Here is a 21218-nt window from a genome sequence, read left to right as displayed (position 1 = left end):
ATAGTAGTTGTGAAGCTGAGAGCTAGGAAGGAAGGATAGACTGCAGGCCAAAACAAAGGGCGGTGGGGTGAGGATTTGAGCAGGACAGGGGTTTCATCAGCTATTTCTGGTGTGCTATTTTTATTCATTCTTATTATTTGTTGATTTTTAATCTGTTTATCTAGTTTGTGGCCTGTTTCTTTGTCTTCTAGTCCGTTACTTTCCCTTCTAAGGTCCCCCGTCACTAGTGCTCATGCTAGTTTTGTTGTAGCTGAATGGAGTTCGTAAGAGGGAAGATCTCTTGGGTAGGTATTTCCAGTCCTCAGGATTGGAAGGCTTTTTTTTTTTTTTTTTTTTTCAGAGCTGGGGACCGAACCCAGGGCCTTGTGTTTGCTAGGCAAGTGCTCTACCACTGAGCTAAATCCCCAACCCCAAGGCTTTTTATTCAGATAATAGGAGAGCTGAACTGGGTGAATTGGGAATATCAAAGAAATTCATCATGGAGCTGACAAGAGCTGTTTTGGAAGGATCTGTGTGAGGCTCATTTCTGTGGCTCTGGTCTAAGCTGCCAGGACAGCAGAGGAACTGTGGGTAGTGCTTGTGAGGCAAGGGTCAGCTGGAGTTATAAGACATGGCAGGGGAATTCCTGACCTTTCCAGTCATGGGACACTTCGGGGACAATGGAGTGGAAGAAAGTGATCTTTGTCCTTACCAAATGTACTCAGTGTTTGTGAGGCCAAACCTGTGACTCCAATCACCTTAAGAAAACATCTGATAGGGAACTGACTATGCTTCTAACAAGGAACTCTACCTCACATGTGAACCCACCCACAGTAAGTACATATTCTGTGAGGATAGTGCACACGCTGCTTCCGAGCCTTCTGTGACGTAGAAGCAGGGTTTCTAGAACTTTCTGGTCATCCCTTATAAGGAATGGAACCTTTGCTGGGACTTCTTTAAGACTAGACCCCTGATACATTTGGCATCGTTTCAGTAAAGTCCTACTTGATTCTTTTATTTTTGTTTATGTACATTGGTGTTTTGTTTGCATGTATGTGTGAGGGCATCAGATCCCCTGCAACTGGAGTTGCAAGCAGTTTTGAACTACTGTGTGGGTGTTGGGAATTGAACCTGCGTCCTCTGAAAGAACAGCCAGTGCTCTTAACCTCTCATCTATCTGCATATTTGAATGGATACAAGTTAGATGGTGAATATAAATCATTGTCTGGTGTTCTTTTTACTTTGGGAGGGTTGGAGCCTCCAGGGCCTCATCATGCTCTACCTCTGAGCTCCTGATGGATTTATTTAGTTTTATGAGCATTGGTGTTTTGCATCTATCTATCTATCTATCTATCTCTCTCTCTCTATCTATCTATCTCTCTATCTATCTCTCTATCTATCTATCTATCTATCTATCTATCTATCTATCTATCTATCTATCTATCTATCTATCTGTGTATGGGCGCCAGGTTGTTTTGGAAGTGGGGTTACATATGGACAGTAGTGAGCTGCGATGTGAGTACTGGGAATTGAATCGCAGTCCTGGAAGAACAGCTAGTGCTTTTAACCACTGAGCCATCTTTTCAGGTCAATGTAAAAAAATATAAGTATTGTTTTTTTATTTGCCAGTGAGTGAATGCCCTATGTGTGTAGGTGCCCATGGGTGCCAAGAGATGTCAGATTCCTTGGAGCTGGAGTTACAGGAGGCTTCGAACTGCCTGACGTGGGTATTGGGACTGGAACACAGGTTCCTTTGGAAGAGCATCAAGTGCTCTTAACTGCTAAGCCAGTGCTCCTGCCCTGTTGTTTGGAATAGTATGAATTTTTTTTTTTTTTTTTTTTTTTTTGGTTTCTCAAGGGAAAAACTCCCTCCCTTTCCACCTCTCCTTCCTCTACAAGAAAAGAAAATGTAATGCTGGGTTTTGTCACTGTTGGTTATTGACGGATAGGTACAAGGTGAACTTGGTACTACAGAAAAACTACTTGTATTTTAGGGTACTGGTCTCAGTTGTAATTAGAGAATCTCTTGGTTTCTTTGGCTCTTTTCCTTTGAACTCAGCCAAAAAAGATAAGAAAGCAAAGTGAACTAGAAACCAACAAATACAAATAATTAAGAGAAACTCAGTGTTGAAAATAACTGCCCACATGACTTAGTTACAACCAGTGGGAAATTATAAAATAATCATTTGTTGGATAGAACTTATCATGAGGTTTCTATTGTGATGGAGTAGGGGAGCTTTGGATAGTGCTTTGTGTTACCTGGGGTGGGACTGACTGATTTGGGGCTACTGACAGTACAAACAGCAAACTTGACCGGGATGTCCGATTGTAGTTGGTGCAGATCTGGTCTGCTTTCGAGGCCCGGACAAGAAGGGCCTCCATGTTGGGCAGCTTCAGAGTGCTTCACGTGCCTTTGTGACTTCTAAGCCTGGCTGGACTGGAACCCCTTTCCTTCTTTCTCAGCTCATTGGTCCTTCCCCATTGCTGCTTTTCCCTGCCCTGGGCTGCTGGGGAAGTCCATGTGTCCATGCTTCCTGAACTCTGATTTCCCAATAGAAAGAAAGAGTGGGGATCATTCATTTTACAAAATGTGCTTGGAATGTTACACAAATTAAGTATTTTAGTAAGTTGGAAAGTGGGAGAGAGAAGTGGGTAAGAGAGGTGCTGTTGAGTTTGTTTCTGAAAGATTGATTTTTAAAAAATTGTGTTTATGTGTCTCTGGCTATATGCATGTGAGTGTAGGTTAGGGGCACTGGGTGCCCTAGAGCTGGGCTACGTTCCTGATTGGGGGTGGGGGGTCCTCTGAAGAGTAGTACATGCTCTTAACTGTTGAGCCATCTCTCCAGCCCCCTTGTTGGGTTCCTTTCAGCTTAATATGTATTGGGTGTCACTTTACTAAGAGTCAGCTGCAGCACCGGTATTTATAATGCTATTTTGTTTTGTTTGAGACAGGGTCTCTTTATGTAGCTCTGGCTGGCCTGGAACTCTCTTTGTAGACCAGACTGGCCACGAACTCAGAGATCTGCCTGCCTGTTCCCTGAGTGCTGGAATTGAAGACGTGTGTCACTGCTGCCTGACAATAATGCATGCACTTTTGTTTGATCAGTCTCTCTCTCTCTCTCTCTCTCTCTCTCTCTCTCTCTCTCTCTCTCTCTCTCTCGACAAGCCTCACCAGGCTTGGCAGCAAGTTCCTTTACCTACTGAGCCATCTTGCGTGGCTCATTGACCTTCTTTGAGGCAGAGTCTCACTGTGTATGCCCTGGCTGGCCTAGAACTCATGGAGGTCACCTTGACTCTGCCTCCCAAGTGTTGGGATTCAAGACACGGGCCACCACATCTTCTGTTAATTCCTTATTTTGGTTAGTGGGAGAGGAGAGGCGTTTTTGAAGTGTGTGGTGAGATCTTTGATTTTGGGTGGAGCTGGTTAGGTCTGGCCACGCTGCTGAGTTGCTGACGTCTGGGTAACAGGCAAGGGGAGCCTGGTCGCTCTTGCAGCACACTTGGGTGTTTTCCCAGGGGCTGATTCTAAGTAATAATGGCTCCTGTTCTCTCTCCCTCTGTGCCACACACTGGGCTATGCCCTTTGCTATTTATCTTAGAGAGTACTTTATCTGAGGCAGTCCTCTGTGTCCCCACAGGGTTGGGCAGTCAGTTGTTATCTAATGTCCCGAAGGCTTCCTAGTGAAGTAGCTCTTTCAAGGCCCTGCAGTGGCTCAGCTCTGGGTGGAACCTGGGAGCTGCTGACTCGCCTGAGGTCTCAGAGTCCGGGAACCAGGAGGAGCAAAGGTGATGTTGCTCCTGCTTTTGCTTTGTTTCAGGGCCAAGGGCTGTTTTAGACCATCAGAATTGGGTGGGGCGACAAAGGTGGCTCACTTCTGAAATGGGGTGAAGATGGGGTGGATGAGTGTGAGCAAACAGGCTAGAATTGGAGCTGGGCTGTGGCCTTCCAGAGCCTTTTTTCCTTCCCTACAAAAGGGAATCTATCTTTTTTTCTTTCTGAGATGTGGTCTTACCAGGAAGTCATGGCTGACCCAGAGCTCCTCTGCAGCCCTGATCATCCAGCCGCAGCCTCCTGTGCCCTGACCTCTTCCTTGACCTCTGCTTTTCCTAGTTTGAAAACTGGTCTTCCTGCCACCTAAATGAAGGCAACTGAGTCCTTTCTGGCTCGGGAAAAGTTGTCCACAGGTTGTTTATGAGTGTTACCAGGGAGCAAAGTAATGTGAAAGACAGAAGGGTGAGGCCTGCCTTCGTGTTTGCCAAGCAGGTTTTCCTCATCTGTTCATTTAATTAGCCTCTGCTTTCCAGTGGAGGTTAAAATGGTTATGTCCTTACTTTACAGAAGAAAAAAGCTGCTTAGCATATGTTGATTGCTCATAGACCATCAGAAGGCAAACCTAACAAGGCTTTTGAGTTCTTTCTGAGTCTGCTTTCAGGGTCCAGACACGACCCAATAGAAGAGCATACGTGGTTAGTAGGTCTCAGCATACTAAATACCAGATAAGATTCCAGCTGTTAGCTTATATGCATATGTTATCATATATGCATATACACAGAGATGTTGCGCGCGCGCGCGTGTGTGTGTGTGTGTGTGTGTGTGTGTGTGTGTGTGTGTGTGTGTACTTTGCTTGCTTGCTTGCTTTCTGAGATGGATCTTAGTAGCTTTGCTGACCTTGAACTTGAGCTCCTGCTGCCTTGGCTCCTGAGTGTTGAGACTGCAGCTGTGTAAGCACACCTGGCTTATGTATATATTATGCACATCATTTACTGGTAAGGCAGAAACACTTAATTCTGTACCTAAACAACTGCTCTTAAACACTCTAGATACCAGTTGCTCTTTCTGGATTGATGAGGTAGATTTTCAGGGGAGACACTGGAGGCCTAGGCTTTCTTGCCTCAGGACTGTTAGAGCACATAGCACAAGCTGGCTACCCTGACCTTAGCTGACTCCTTACTAGTGGGAATTTATGGGGCTTTTGTTTGTGTCTTGCTGGCCACCTTAGCAACTTGGAACCAGACTGGCTGAATGATCCAGGTCCAAATGGACTCTTCTTTGTCACTTTTTTTTTTTGGGGGGGGGGGTTTGTTTTTTGAGACAGGGAATCTCTATATTGTAGCCCTGGCTGCCCTGAAACTGTAGACCAGGCTGGCCTCAGAGAGATTCACTTGCCTCTCTTTCCCCAGAACTGGGATTAAATGTCCATGCCACTACACCTGGCCACTTAAGTTTTTAACTGGGACTGGAGGGATGGCTCAGTGGTTAAGAGCACTGACTGTTCTTCCAGAGGTCCTGAGTTCAAATTCCCAGCAACCACATGATGACTCACAGCCATCTGTAAGGAGGTCTAATGCCCTCTTCTTGTGTGTTTGAAGATCATTACAGTGTACACACACACACACACACACACACACACACACACACACATTTTTAACTTAATTTTTTGCGAGAGTCTTGCTGTGTAACCCAAGTTTGTCTTGAACTTATAGTCTTCCTGCCTCCAACTCTTCTGTGCTGGGATTATAGATTTGAGCTACCATGCTAGCTAGCTTTTGGATCTCTTGTTTTTTTAGAGCGATCAGGCAGTTCAAGTAGCCTGGCCCCAAGCTGATCAAATGCTGCTGTGTTCAGGTCTGTGGAAAGTCTAAGGGGCAGGGCTGAGAGGGATTCAAGTTTTAGCACTGTGTTGTTCCTGCGTCCTAAATGAGAGAGAGAGAGAGAGAGAGAGAGAGAGAGAGAGAGAGAGAGAGAGATATGCGTGTCTTTATGTGTGCATGTATGTATATGTGAATGCTGGCTCTTGAGAGCGCATGTGAGGAGGAGTCTGAGGAGGTGGTTAGAGGACACCTCTGGTTACCAGGGTGGAGGCAAGTGAGCGAGCCATCAGCCCTACATGTTCTTTCAGTTGTCATGAGGGTTATGAATGTATGAAGTCATAACGGTAAACTTTTAAAATATCACAACTTTATTAAAACGGAACTCAACTTAAAGTTGCCTTTTCAGTGTGAGGATATGGGGCCATGACCATGCAAACAGTCCTGACTACTAGATGTGACCCTCAATCTAGATTGGTCTTTTAGAGGGTGCAGGTCACTGAAAGCCCATGCTCGGTCTGTTCCCCAGCACCACAAATGAATGATGAAAGAGAATTGAGTGCATTTAGTATAATCAAAACCTGCAGCCAGAACACCATCTGATTCCAGAACATTCTATCACCTCAAGCAGAGACCTTGTCCTTTAACAGCCTCTCCCTGTTTCCTCCTCTTCTGGCTGCTGGCAGTCACTAATCTACTTCCTGACTTGTGAAGTGGATTGTCCTGAACATCTGACACAAATGAATCACACAATATCTGGCTGTTCTGTCTGGTTCTTCTCATTCAATCTCATTGTTTAGCATGTGTTGGTACTTAGGTTTCTTTTTTCCTTTTAGCATGTCAAGCAAATACCAATAGTTGTTTAGTTTTGAGTCAGTGTTTCTGTGTTCTGAGTTCTGTGTTCTGAGTCAGGTTTCTTGGCTGTCCTGGAATTGGAGTAACAGACAGTTGTGAGCTGCCATGTGGGTACTGGGAATTGAACCCGGGTCCTTTGGAAGAGCAGCCAGTGTTCTTAACCTTTGAGCCACCTCTACAGCATATTGGTTTATTTTTATGTCATGGGTTTTTGGACATTTTTGTCTAAGTGTTTTTGGTGGCGATGAAATTGTTGAAAATTTCATGTTGGTATTATTGTATTTGTGTAATAAATGTATGTGGGTGTACATGTGCCACAGTGACCTTACAACAGCCACTAGTGACTTTTGAGAAGTTGCCTTCTTTTACTGTGGGTCCGAGGTTAAACTCAGTATATAGGGCTTCTAATGAGCCTTTTTTTTCTTGGTATTTTAAAAACAGGGTTTTTCTGGGTAGCCCTGGCTGTCCTGGAACTCACTGTGTAAACCAGACTGGCTTCAAACTTACCACCTGCCTCTGCTTCCTGAGTGCTGGAGTTAATGGTGTGCACCACTGTGCCTGGCTCCAGTGAGCCATCTTGCCATGCATACATGCATGTATACATACATACATACATACATACATACATACATACATACCATAAAATTTTCAGGTAGACTTGCACTTTTCAGGCTAGTCTGAAACTTTGAATATCTTTTTTTTTTTGTTTTGTTTTTTTTTGTTTTTGTTTTTAAAGATTTATTCATTTATTATATATCAGTACACTGTAGCTGTCTTCAGACACACCAGAAGAGGGCATCAGATCTCATTACAGATGGTTGTGAGCCACCATGTGGTTGCTGGGAATTGAACTCAGGACCTCTGGAAGAGCAGTCAGTACTCTTAACCACTGAGCCATCTCTCCAGCCCAACTTTGAATATCTTAGACCAAGCTGATCTTCAGCAAGTGGTCCTGCTGTCTCAGTCTCTCAAGGAACAAGATTGTAGATGTTTACAACTGTGTCCCCTTTTGGCTTTTATTATTTTCATAGGGAGAATATTTTTATTTTAACATTTGTAGTTATTGTTTGGGGGATGATACGTGTGTGCAAAACTGTCATTTGTCCAGTTCATAAACATATTTAGAGTATTGGGTTGCAAATAAAAATACTTTGTACTACAAAATATCATAAATTCTTTTAATTAGAACTGGAAACACTAAGACAGATGTAATCATGTTAATTTCATGTACTTCTGATTCAGTAAGAGGTTTGTTGTAGGTGGGATTTAGATAAAAGACTAGTGCGAGTCTGAGGAGAATATGCCTTGTAATTACTTTTCCCACTGAAAAAGTAACTGAAATGATTTAGGATACATTTTTCCAGATAGTTCTTCAGATGTGTAATTCCTCCCCAAAGCTCTTCTCAGACCTTTTCTAACCAGTCAAACAAGTCAGTACAGAAACAGCACCTCAACTCTAGGTCCGAGGACATTATTGTGTGTAGTGCGTATGTGCTTTTCAGCCATGGGCAGACATAGTCTCACTGCAGCATTTCCTCCCCCGCTGAAGGTGTGTGAGCAAGGACACAGGGAGAAGACGCAGGCGAAGGTGCTAGCCTCCAGTCCTTCCCAGCCCGAGTGTGATCCCTGGGACCCACACAGTGAAAGGAGAGAACCAACCCCTTCAACAGAAGCACCATGCTTTCCATGATGTGTTAGTGCACTCGTGTACACACACACACACACACACACACACACACACACACAGTGCGTACAGGCAAAGCACCCATACGCATAAAATAATTTTTTTTTTTTTTGGTTCTTTTTTTTCGGAGCTGGGGACCGAATCCAGGGCCTTGCACTTCCTAGGTAAGCGCTCTACCACTGAGCTAAATCCCCAGCCCCTAAAATAATTTTTAAATTAAAAAAAAAAACCTTAAAATTTTAGGTGGTTCACACCTTTAATCCCAACATTCTGGGAGCAGAGGTAGGTGGACCTGTGAGTTTGAGGCAAGACAGGTCCACATAATATGGACCAAGCCAACCAGGTCTATACAGGTAGACCCTGTCTCAAGAAAAAAACATTTTTGGCCAAATCAGCAGTGGGTAAGGCATTTGCTGTACAAGTATGAGGATGTTTGAATACTTAGAAGCCGTGTACAGTAGTGTGCACGTCATCCCCGTGCTGCTGTGGGGAGATGGAAGGAGGCAGGGACCAGAGACCCACTGGAAGCCTCCAGGCTGGTGAGCCTGCTGTAAGCCGAGATGAACAGGGAGACCTCATCTCAACCATGGCGTGGCAAAGACTGACACCTGAGGTGGCTCTCTGACTCGCTCCATGGTATGCCATGGCGGATACACACGCACGTTCAGCACACACACCCCAGAAAGTTTTACAGAATCAGGTCAGAGTAAGGCACATGTGAGAAATGTCTTAAAGGTGAAGATAATAGTTGTAAATGGCAGTAGTGGTCGGGCAGAGGCTCAGCCTCCTTCAAGGCTAAATGATAGCCGTTGTGGGACATGCCGAGTCTGCGCATTCATTCACCAGTCGACCGACCGGTGTTGGGCTGCCTTGGCTTCGGCTGGTATGGCTAATGCTGCTGTTTGTATTCATATATGGAGAGGTTCTGTGTGCTCAGTTGCTAGATGTAAACCTACACATAGAATTTCTGAGTCATGGGGGTCTTGCATGTCACCTTTTCTTTATTGCATTTTTTTATTTTATACGTGGGTGTTTTGGCTGTGTACCGAGTGCCTGTCTGCTGCCCATGGAGGCCAGAGAGGGTTTTTAGAGCCTCTGAAAGCAGTTATGGGCTGCTCTAAGCTGCTGTGTGGATCCTGAGAACTGAACTCAGGTCCTATAAAAGCCAGTGCTCTCAGTCACTGAGCCAATCCTCTAGTCCATCTTCCATTGTCTTCGCAACTTTGTAGCACATGGTCTTAAGCTATTAATTTACTTCTTTTTAGAAACGATTGGCTAACCCAATGATTAACATGTTTTCTTTTAAGAACTTTACAGATTGAGCTCTTTATTAAAGTTTTGTTTCTCAGTTGTTGATTCTGTGTGTGTGTGTGTGTGTGTGTGTGTGTGTGTGTGTGTGTGTGTACGAGAATGCAGGTGCCTGTGGAAACCAGAAGAGGGCATTTGATCTCCTAGGACTAGTGTCACAGCAAGTTAGCCTTTCAGTGCGGGTTCTGGGAACCAAATTCAGGTTCTCACTAAGAGCAGCCAGAACTTTAAATCATCAAACTGCTTCATGCCCCAGTTTTAGCTTTCATGACTACCAAGTTCTCCCCCGACTGAAGCTTCAGAGGGTTCCGCAAACCATTTGCTAATGAGCAGCTCTTGTCTTGAGACTTCCTTTTCCTTCCATTTTGATGAGTCAGAAAAGGTCTTGTTCCCGGGAAACAGTTGTGTTTCTTACAGGCATTAGTTTTCCAGCTTCTATATTTTATTGTCTTCCTTTTTTTGAAGGTAACAAATGAAGAGGACTTTATTAGGAAATTGGACTGTAAGCCTGACCAGCATCTCAAGGTGGTTTCCATTTTTGGAAATACTGGTGATGGAAAGTCCCATACCCTCAACCACACTTTCTTCCATGGCCGAGAAGTCTTCAAAACGTCCCCTGCTCAGGAGTCCTGCACTGTGGGAGTGTGGGCAGCCCATGACCCAGTCCATAAGGTAGCAGTGATAGACACAGAAGGGCTCTTGGGGGCCACCGTGAATCTGAGCCAGAGGACACGGCTGCTGCTAAAGGTCCTGGCCATCTCAGACTTGGTCATCTATCGAACTCATGCAGACCGGCTGCACAATGACCTCTTCAAATTCCTTGGGGATGCCTCGGAAGCTTACCTGAAGCACTTTACCAAGGAACTCAAGGCTACCACTGCACGCTGTGGCCTGGATGTCCCCTTATCCACTCTGGGCCCTGCAGTCATTATTTTCCACGAGACTGTGCACACTCAGCTTCTGGGTTCTGGTGAGTAGACAGCGGTGTGTCACAGACTGGCTTTTTAATGCATAGGAGGTGGCCTCTGGGAGGCAGTATGGTGATGGTAATGCCCAGAAAAAACTTGGACCCGGGCAAGACTCAAGAAAATGTTCAAGAAGGCTGGAATAATCAACCAGTACAGTAGACTAAGGGTCCTGGGAGATTGGGATGAGGTCTGTTTCCCTGGGATGCTGATGGTGAGAGCTTCAGAGAGGGCTCAAGAGAGACTAGAAGAGCTAGGCAGAGTGATATATACCTATAATTTGAATACTCGAGAAGCTGAGGCAGGGGGATTGTGAATTTGAGGCTAACCTGGGCTACATAGTGAGACTGGTGGCACATTGAAACAGAAGAAAGGCAAGTATAATGGTGCATGCCTGTAGGCCTAGCATTCAAGAAGTAGAGGCCATCCTTACCTACATTATGTCAGGGCTACCATAGGCTACATGAAACTCTTGACTCCAAAACAAAAAAAACAAAAAAAAACCAAAAAAACAAAAACAAAAAAAAAAAAATCCAGAAAGCAAGGGTGGGGATTTAGCTCAGTGGTAGAGTGCTTGCCTAGCAAGCGCAAGGCCCTGGGTTCGGTCCCCAGCTCCAAAAAGAAAGAAAAAAGAAAAAAAAAAAAAAAGAAGAGAGCTAACATACAAGGCACTGATATAAGCTTGTGAATATGTTGAATGAATTCTTGCCAGGAGTTCCGTAGAGGGAGAAAAGTTGGACTATAAAGTGGTAGCTGGCGGCTCATGTGGAATTGCTAAGAACTTCCCTTTTAAAATATTTAAATAGTTGAGATAATGGTGTACTGATGAGAATGACTCTTTAGAGAAGGGGTAAATGTAAGAAAGAAACCAGACGCCTCGAATGCTAGAGGCCCTGGTTAAATCCTAAACAGTGCAAATGGCACATGTGGCAGTGCACACCTGTAACCCCACACTTGAGAGGCAGACCCAGAAAAATTGCTGTAAGTCTGAGGCCATCTTGGTCTACACAGTGAGACCCTCTCTCAAAATAAACATGAAAAATTAAAACAAAACAAAACCAGAAACAGCTGGAGTGGTTCTCAGGTGGAGGAGTCGGCATGACTTACGTCTGTGTGTGAGAGAGGGAATGGAACCTATGGAGGTGTGAGTGGGGAGTGCATCTGCAAACTATCCTGCTGTTTCTGCTTCTTTGAGAAATTTAGAGCAGGGTTATCAGGTGCAACAATATAGTTCTTAGATGTGGGGTAGTGACCTGGTCCTGAGCAGTTCTACTGTTCATGTCTGTCCATTCAGTCAAGAAAGGACTTGTTGTGTGCTAGGCAGAGAGGAATAGAGCTAAAGCCTATACCCTTGGTCTACTTGCACAGACCGTCCAGTACTCTGTTCTGTAGCTTGTGTAGGCCCTGAAGCTGCGGGAATAGAGAGGCGGGACCACACATCTAGGAAAGAGGAAGCGATGCCTGCAAGCTGAGCCTTGGCTAGGCAGAGGAGCGGGAAAGCATGTGCTGGGGGAGCAAATCCCTGGCAGTTTCCCAGGAGCAGCTATATGCAGGGAACTGCAGTGTCAGCCCTTGGGATGCATTCTTTGTCTTTCCAGAAGGCTCTCTGGAATAAAAGCTTCAGTTATAATTTAGATACCGTGGCTTGTGATATTCCTGGTTGCTTTCTGTTACATCAAAATATAATAGAAGCCAAGGGGGGAAAAACAATCCAGTAGCTGGATATGAGCATGTGCACATCCTGACACTCAGGAAGCTGAAGCAGGAGGATTGAATGTTTGAGACCAGCCTGACACATTGAGACCCTGTCTCAGAAATTAAAAAATAAAATGAAATTTAATCTAAACTCAAAGGTGTTTGTTTCACCCCTGCCAATGTGTCTGGCCATTTGTTATTTCCCCTGACCCTATCTCTCCTCACTCTGTGTTGTGCTTGCCCATGTGTATGTGTGAATGTGTGTGTGTGTGCATGTTTATAGGTATGTATAAACAGTGTGTGCGTGCATCTGTATGTGTGTGTGTCTGTAAATATATTTTGCATATGCACATGTGGATACACACACACTGCTCCCTACTACTGACTGTACCATGTTTTCTGTGTTCTCACTTCGGGATATGCTGTCTGTCTGGACCTCTGTGCCCCAGCTACCTTATCTGGGCCAAACCTTTCCTGACCTCCTATGCCGTGGTCCTTTCTGCACCCTAGTGCTGATACTCTCTCCGAATCTGGAATCATCTTGTGTGTGCTTACTTGTTTTTGGTGTTTTCCATGGAAATGGAAGTGATATGAAGGCAGAAGCATTGCCTCCCTTGCTCACTGCTCCCGTCTGTCTTAAAGGGCCAGGCGGATGTCTGGTGCACAGAGGTGTTGAAGGGCTAGTAGAGAGCGGAGACAGCACAGCATAGCTAGTGTGTGCTCGGGGAGTTGGAGACACTTGAGGGTCAGACCATGGGTGGCCTTGGGTCAGTTCTCTGAGGGAGACCTATATCCCCTGTCAGGTCTGTATTTCAAAGCATCCCCCTTGCCCAGCCCTGCATTCTGGGTCTCTACAGCCTTAGGGGCCAGGTTTTTTTTGTTTTTTTTTTTTTGTTTTTTTTTTTTTTTCTGGAGCTGGGGACCAAACCCAGGGCCTTGTGCTTGCTAGGCAAGCACTCTACCACTGAGATAAATCCCCAACCCCTAGGGGCCAGGTTTAATTACCAGTTTAGGCTTTGAAATAGCCAGGCCCTAGAAGTCATCCTTTTGCTTTGTGCTATGTAGGCCGCTGTGTGTAGCAGCCTCAGATGACAGGTCAGAGGACTCCTTGCTGTCTGTAACCAAGGAGGCCCTTGCAGAACTGAGGCTGGAACACCAGCTTCCAATTCTGATATCTGGAGCCTTTCCTGGAGCAACAGGGCTTCTTAAAGCCTTACGATAGAGCAATACGGGCTGGAGAGATGGCTCAGTGGTTAAGAACACTGACTGCTCTTCCAGAGGTCCTGAGTTCAATTCTCAGTAACCACATGGTGGCTCACAACCATCCGTAATGAGATCTGATGTCCTCTTCTGGTGGTCTGAAGACACCAACAGCAACAGTGTACCCACATATATAAAATAAATCTTTAAAAAACAAACAAACAAGATGGAGCGAGGCAGCAGGGTAGGAGGAGTGCCAGCATGTGGGCAAATGGGGCGTTGCATTTTTCTTGCCTCACAGCTGTTCAGCTGCCGATTTCTGTTTGATCTTTTTGCTGTTTTTCTGGAGTGCTGGTGGGAGTTTAATAAGAAATGATCGACAGGTTGAGTATTCCTTACCCAAAATGCTTGGGACTAGAAGTAGGATTGGAGGCTTCAGATTTGGAATATTCGCCAAGGTCTGAGAAAGGAGCATCTTGAATCTGCAAGTGTGAAAGCTAAGCGCTCTCCTGGCTAGGTTCAGAAGTCAACTTGACAGTCCAGGGTTGTTAGAGGGAGTCACAGCTGGGGAACTGGCTTGAACAGACTGGTTTGTGGGCATTTTCTTGATTTATTTTTATGTGTATGGATTTTTTCATGCATAAATCTACATACCGTATGTATAAACCAGCAGTGTCTGCGGGACCCAGAAGAGGGGTCAGATGCTCTTGGAACTGGAGTTACAGGGTGTTGTTAGCCAAACGTGTGAATGCTGGGATTTGAACCTGGGTCCTCCAGAATAGCAGTCAATGTTGCCTTACCACAGAGTTTTACCACAAGCCATCTCTCTAGCCCCTATTTTCTTTCTTTACCCCCTTGCCCCCAAAAAGTGTGTGGTTGTTTTGCCTACATGTAAACGTATCTACCACATGCATGTTAATACAGAGGGTGTCAGATTCCCTGGGACTTTGAGTTACAAACCATTGTGAGCTGCCATGTGGGTGCTGGGAATTGAGCCTGTGTCTTTTGGAAGAGCAGCTAGTGATCTTAACCACCGGTCCATCTTTCCAGCTCCAAACCTTGTCTTCTTGATTGCTAATTGATGTGTAGAGTCTAGCCCACTGCAGGCAGGGCCATCCCTAGGTAGGTGGGCCCTGGCTGTGTAAGAAAGTAAACTTTGCCACCCCCCACACCCCAAATTGCTTTTGGTCAACAACAGAAATCAAACCAGGACATTGTTGAAATCATTTCTGACTTGGGAGATTTATTTAGGGATGCCCTGGCTGGATTATGTTATGTAGATGAGCAGAATGAAGTCTTTGGAGAGCATCGATTGCAAGCTCAGGAAAGACATGCAGAGACATTGGGAGGAAGGGAAGGGCCGGGTCAGGATCCTGGGCTGCTGTGGGAGAAGGCAGGGACGAATGCCTCCCGCTATTTCTTTCAAGTCTCAGCAGGAACTGAGTGTAAGGAATAAGTCCAGGATCATGATGGCTGCTGTTTAATGACTCTCTCCTAAAATGTGAACTAATACATCTCTAATGTTTGAGTGCTTTTGGTACAGCGTTAAAGGAAGTTAATCTAAAGTTTCTGTGCAAACAACCCTTTACCTCTAAAAGGTTCACTGACTGCCCATCCTCTGGCTGCTGATCGGTTGGTGCTGAGCCTGTTACAGGCCACTCCCCTGTGTTGCTAGCTTGTCATAGCTTTGCAGCTTCGTGATGCAAGAGCAGAGTTCTCAGCATAATACTGAGTCCTCACTAGTAAACAACTGGTTACATATATCTGCAGGCCGGTCAACTGTTCTTAAAAGAGTAAGGTGCTTCTTCGGTGAATAGTGTAACAAGCGATTACAAAGCAAGCTGTGTAGGAAGGGTGATGTCACAGAAAGTATGGACAAACACAGGCCGTGTTCGTCTTTCCTTTTATGCTGACGGGTCTACCTTTTCCTTCCAGTAAATCTTTTTCAAAATTCTTCTATGATACACATGCAGACGAGTGCACATTACATCACAGTGTGTAAGGCAATGAATCACACACCCATGTAATCAGTGCCTGTTTGTGAGATGCCCTGCCTTCTTCTTGCTCCTTTTCAGACAGCCAAACAAGTACAATAATTCTAACCACGTGGTAGTTGTGCCCGTCTGTGCTTTACCTATGTAGAGTTAAAATGTATCTTCTCCAGTGAGAGGTAGGTAACTTTCGTTTTCAAAAAAGGCACTCACTATGCACATGCCTTTCTGCTTATACAGATCACCCCTCAGAGGCTCCTGAGAAGCTCATCCAGGACCGGTTCAGGAAGCTGGGCCGCTTCCCTGAAGCCTTTAGCTCCATTCATTACAAGGGAACGAGGACATACAATCCCCCCACAGACTTCTCTGGGCTTCGGCGTGCCCTGGAACAGCTGCTAGAGAACAACACTACGAGGTCTCCTCGGCACCCAGGGGTCATCTTCAAAGCCCTGAAGGTCAGCTGGCTCCCGCCCTGGGTACTTCTCATCAGTCCCCAGTACTCCTAGGCTGGTGCTCGGAGGCCTGTGTTGGAATGAGTCGGCACAGAGGGCATGTGTGAGTGGAGGAGGCACACGCCTATGCCTTGTCTTGTCAGGTGCTCTGGTAGGAAGGAATCTTGAGTCCATAAGACAGTTGGTAACGGGTGAGGAGCTCATAGCTCAGTTGGTAGACTGCTCCTGTTGGAGGTCGGCTCCCCTGGACCACATAAATTGGACATATGGTGGTGCATGCCTATAATCTGGACACTGAGGAAGTGGAGACAGGACCATCAGAAGTTCAAGGACATTTTGGCTGCTGATTGTCAAGTCTGAGGGCACTTGGGGTTTATGAGACAGGAGTATTTAGGAGGATCTTTGCATGAGATTTTCTTCAGAGCAGATTCTGAAACATTGGGGAAAAATTGCAAAGGGGATGATTTCTGTGTTACCTACATACATGACATACGTGGTATTGGGCTAATGTTTGGGAAATCCATCTTTGAGAATTATTTTCTCAGATGACAGATCAGTGAGTTTAAGGCCATCTTGGTCTACATAGTGAGTTTCAGGCCAGCCAGAGGCACATAGTGAGACCCTGTCTTAAAAATAAAACAAAAACCTATCATTTTCCTGTAAGTCAGGCACATTGTGGATCTGTGCCAGCAGTAGAATCAAGCTGCTGTTTTGTTAGCATAAGAAATGACATCCTTTGTAAAGCTGCTGTCCATGTTCTGATGGAGGCTGCTTGCTGCTTTGTAAGACAGGCCTTACACCCAGAAGGCCCTACCACCCAGCTGTGTATTTTATTTTCTAACTACTGTGTGTCACACAGTCACATGTGTAATCCTATTTAAATATTTTCATAATTTGGTTTTTTCTGTCCTTTTTCCATCAAGGTTTGACTTCAATATAATCTTTTATCTTCATTTTATGTATTTTAATTCACTGTTCTCTGTACTAAACTCATCAGCTCATTCCTTTGAGTAAACCATTTCTTTTCAACACTGTCAAATGCTCACAGGCCCAGGGCAGTAGGCAGTAGAAAGGGAGCAGGGGGACCTTTTTTTTTTTGGGTTCTTTTTTTCGGAGCTGGGGACCGAACCCAGGGCCTTGCGCTTCCTAGGCAAGCGCTCTACCACTGAGCTAAATCCCCAACCCTGGGAGCAGAGTCTTGAGGCAGTGATAACATTTAAGCTCTTGCAGGCAGGCAAGAGGGGCACTGGCCAGGAGACTGTAGCTGTGCTGAGGATACCCAGTGGCTCAGAGGATGGACAAGGGGACCTGGGAATGGTGGGACAGAGGATGCCATGAAGCAAGGTGGGCCTGGCCTACATACTCCAGGATATGTCCATATGCTTGGTGTATTGGGGTGCAGTCTAGACAGTGAGTGAGCTCATACTTTTAGAGTTTTGTTTTAAAGCCCCTGTAGTCCAGGCTAGCCTCAGTTTCTCCATTTCCCTGGCTTTGTCCCCACACCCCAGGGCTGGGATCACAGATGTACATCACTACACCTGGATAATTTGCACAAATTGTGAATTGTGTCCCTTAAGCTGTTTTTGAGATGTTTTTTGCAAATTCTTGTATAGAAATAAAGTCACCTGTGGGTTGGTATGATAGCTCAGTAAGAGTGCTGACAGTGAAGCCAGGCGGTCTAAGTTTGATATCCAGGGTTCACAGGTGGGAGGGCAGAACCACCTGTGAACATGTGGCATGTGCATCTCTCCTCAGAAACACACGTCTATAGATAAATGTAATTTAAAACTTTACACAGGTCCGTAAGTCTCTCCATTTTGAGCGCCACTATTCTCCTGCAGTACTGGGATCAGGTCTTTAGCTTTGCCAGAAGTAGTTAACTTGCTTCTTTGGAAAACATCTTGGTTTGGTAGTATATCCATGTACACCGAATACACTGGAGGCAGAGGCACAAGGATCACTGTAAATTCAAGGCCAGTTTGGTCTGCATAGTGAATTCCAGGCCAGCCTAGGCTACAGATTGAGACTCTTATCTATAGAACCTTTAAAAAGAAAAAAATCACAAAGAGAAATCTGTATAACTTAGAAGTCTGGGAGCTGGGCATGGTGGTACATGCCTGTAGTCCCAGCACTTTGGAGGTAGAAGCAGGAAGATCACAAGTTCAAGGCTCAGCTACATAGTGAGCTTGAGGCCAGCCTGGGATACATGAGAATTTATTTCAAAAAAAACAAACAAAACTCAGAGATCCACTTGTCTCTGCCTCCCAAGTGCTGGAATTAAAGACATGTGCCACCATCTTCCTCCTCCCCCTCCCCTCTTCCTCCTCCCCATCCTCTTCTTCCTCTTCTTTCTCCTCCTTTTTTGAAATAGTGTGGTGGCTTGATTAGGAATGGCTCACACAGGCTCATGTATTTGGATGCTTGGCAACACTTCACAAGGATTAGGACATGTGGCCTTGTGGATGAAGTTTGTCACTGGGACTGGGCTTTGGGGTTTCAAATGCTCAAGCCAGGCCACTGGCACTTTTCTGCTACCTGTGGATCCAGATGTGGAACTCTTAGCTACTTCTTCAGCATCAAGCCTGCCAGTGTGCTGCCATGATTCCTGCTCTGATAAAGGACTAAACCTCTGAAACTGTAAGCCAGTCCCAATTAAACATTTTCCCTTATAAGAGTTGCCATGATGTCTATTCACAGCAGTAGAACATTGACTAAGACAGACAGGGTCTCACTATGTAGCCCTGGCTGGTCTCGAACTTGTTCTGTAGACTAGGCTGGCCTCTATCTATCAACCCAGAGATCTTTCTGCGTCTGCTGGGAGTAAAGGCATATGCTACCATGCCTGGCCTTACTCCCTTGTTCTCTCTGGTTTTTGTCCTGGGGATTGAAGCCAGGACCTAGCACACATTAGGCAATTGCCCTCACTTCTTACATGCACTCATATTCATTAGAATGGGAAGAGCAGCTTTGCAGATGTGGTTTATGAGAAGGGATGAAACACTGGGAGCATCACTGGCTGCAGTTTGAACACGTTGGTGATGTCTGGGCTACTAGTGGCTCGCCAGTTTGTGCCTGAAAATGGTTCCCTGTTCACGGGACCACTTTCCCTGTCATCTGGACACATTGTGTTCTCCAGTCCCCAGTACCAGTCTTAGTTGGGATAACCACTCCTTCCATAAAGGTTCACAGTAGCACCAGCCTAGATACCTGTGAACTTGCTTTCACAGTTAGGGAATCAACACTGAACCAAAGGGGGCTGAAAATTAAGTGGATATCTGTACTTACAGTTCCGAACAACCAGGAGATGCATTTTCAGGTTGAAGCCATGTAGGTGTCATGTGATACCTTCTTTAGCCTCCGATCCTGAAACTCATTTTCCAATTCCATCAAATTGGGAAGCATCTGTTAAATATTTATGAAGTTATTGCTAGAGGGTGGTAGCATTGATTGAAGAATATCCATTTGGAACCAGGCCTTCTACTGCTAGCTCCTGATAAAAGGAGCTAACCTTAAAGGTACGATAGAAAGTCCCCTACTGTTGCCAAGGCAACTAAAGTTCAAGATCATCTGGTTTCCAGGCAACCAGGTCTCCAATTTTGCCTCAAATACTTTGACAGACTCTCTCAAGAGAAGCCCTTCCTTGCCTTTCCCTTGTAGCTTGAGACCTGAGGAGGAGAGACCAAGAACTATGGAATGATGTGAGGTTTGGAATCTTTTTTTAGTGCTAGGGAATGGGCCTAGGACCTCATGCCTGCACATCCCAGAGCTGGGTCTGGGAATTTTGTACTGGCTGAGCTAGTGTGGGTCAGGTAGGGGGTTCTGTCTGTACTAGGAAGCAATACAGTAGAAGGAAGACGGTTTTTCCATCCTGTATCTAAAATATGCTACCGTTGATTTGTTTTTGATAGTTACTATTCTCTTCCCGTGTGCTTGATGTTTCTAAGTCGTCCTGAAGCATGTCAGGGCTGGGGATATGATTGTCAGCCTGTGACTTGGCAAAGAAGTGGCATGCTTGTTCTCTTACCCAGCATTTAAAGGGATGGGGCTGTTTGTGTAGGAGTTCTCTCTCTGATGTCATAAGAGGTTACTGTTGCCTTTGACAACACAAGTCAGCAGTTAATGTGTCTGGGTCAGAGAAGGCTGCACTTCTAAGGGCATGACTGCCTTGAGGGGAATGCCACAGCTTGGTTCATGAAAAGCTCAGAGATACTTTAAAATGGTCATTTTTGTTGCTGTTTTCAGACAGGGTCTCACTGTTCGGCCCTGGCTGGCCTGGAACTCAGAGATCCACTTGCCTCTGCCTCAAGAGTGATGGGACCAAAGTTGTGCACCACTAGGAGTAGCCACTACCCCCATTTCTGTAAAAAACTTTCAGAGTAGTAAACTGAGCCACTTGGGATGATATAACGTGTTCTGTCAGCCTTGCTGGGTGACAAGCTCCTCCGCAGAATTCAGCCCAGATAGTGATTGCTCGCCAGGTACTGTTTATCTTGAAGGAAACAAGTATGACAGAGTCCAGTGGCATCCTTTATGCTGTGGCTTGGGATGTGAAAGTGGGGGGAATCAAGGAGTTTGCGTTAGCCTTGGCCACACAGTAAATTTGAGGTCACACTGGGATGCATGAGACTGACTCAGAACAAAAAGACAAGTATTTAAGTTAGCCTTTGACCTAGCTGCTGTAGAACCCTCAAGGCTATAATGTTGCTGTTCTTTGGTTTCTCCCCTACCATCTGTAGGGCAGACTCCATGTTCCTTCCCTGGCTTTCTGTTGTATCTCTGTGACACTTCATTAGATTAATAAACATTTGTTTGCAGGTAAGTGTTCACCTGCAGGTGCTAGCAGCCATGAAGACCAGTAAGGAGAGAAGGCTCTTTTCCATTGTTTTGTTTGAGTTGGTGTCTCATTAGTCCAGCCTGGCCTCAAACAAGGATCACCTTGACTTTCTGGTCCCCTGGTTGCACCTCTTCAGTGCTGGGATTATAAGCATACAGCCTGAGAAAGGCTCTCAGGTCCTGTGCGCTGTCTGTCTGTCAGTGAGAATGCTTAGGAAGAAAGGAAAGCCACCTGAGTATCAAAACCAGTAAGAAGATGCTAGCAGCAGCGGCTGCTAACGGACCACAGGTCTCACATGGGTGGGCTCCTTTGATACTCGGTGTTTGTTGTGAGAGCTAATGAAGAAAGTGGTAGAGGGATGGATGGCCCATTCCAAAACAAAGGAAAACAGGCAGCACATATGTCAGTTTACAGTCCACATTGGAATCTGGAAGAAGCAGGTTCTACTCTAGTGAAGGAATGGCTCAGACAGGAGAGATGAGACAGACAGACAGAATTTTTGAAGTCTTTGTTAGCCTGACTCAAAGATTGCCACTTGGTTGCTGCCACTTAGGAATGGTGTTTGTGGTCACTTCTGTCCTTGCTTTTGTGTCAGTCTCTACTACTCTGGCCTTACACTGATCTCACTCAACACTGCACCTCATGCTGCTGTATGCCTTTAAGCTT

General features: G+C 45.5%; 1 protein-coding gene and 1 long non-coding RNA gene across 9 annotated transcripts in view; one reads left to right on the top strand and one right to left on the bottom strand.

Moving 5' to 3' along the window:
• The window catches only part of Zfyve1 (zinc finger FYVE-type containing 1), a 49170-nt gene that overhangs the window by 14231 nt on the left and 13721 nt on the right, over positions 1–21218 (top strand). For 7 of the 8 annotated variants that reach the window (NM_001106743.1, XM_063261729.1, XM_039112024.2 and 4 more), the window contains exons 3-4: positions 9881–10385; positions 15507–15721. In NM_001106743.1, the coding sequence (NP_001100213.1) occupies positions 9881–10385; positions 15507–15721 (720 nt within the window). Of the gene's footprint in view, positions 1–3746; positions 3766–9880; positions 10386–15506; positions 15722–21218 lie in introns of those variants that run through there. The other variant, XM_063261732.1, reaches the window with a different exon arrangement.
• On the bottom strand, positions 17486–19822 carry LOC134479226 (uncharacterized). Its single transcript, XR_010052278.1, has 2 exons — positions 19004–19822; positions 17486–17654 (listed from the first exon to the last, which is right to left on the bottom strand). It is a non-coding gene; the product is annotated as an uncharacterized LOC134479226 (long non-coding RNA).

Source organism: Rattus norvegicus, chromosome 6, assembly GCF_036323735.1.
Source record: "Rattus norvegicus strain BN/NHsdMcwi chromosome 6, GRCr8, whole genome shotgun sequence".
Taxonomy (NCBI): Eukaryota; Metazoa; Chordata; class Mammalia; order Rodentia; family Muridae; genus Rattus; species Rattus norvegicus.
This window is presented reverse-complemented; position numbering and strand designations above follow the sequence as displayed.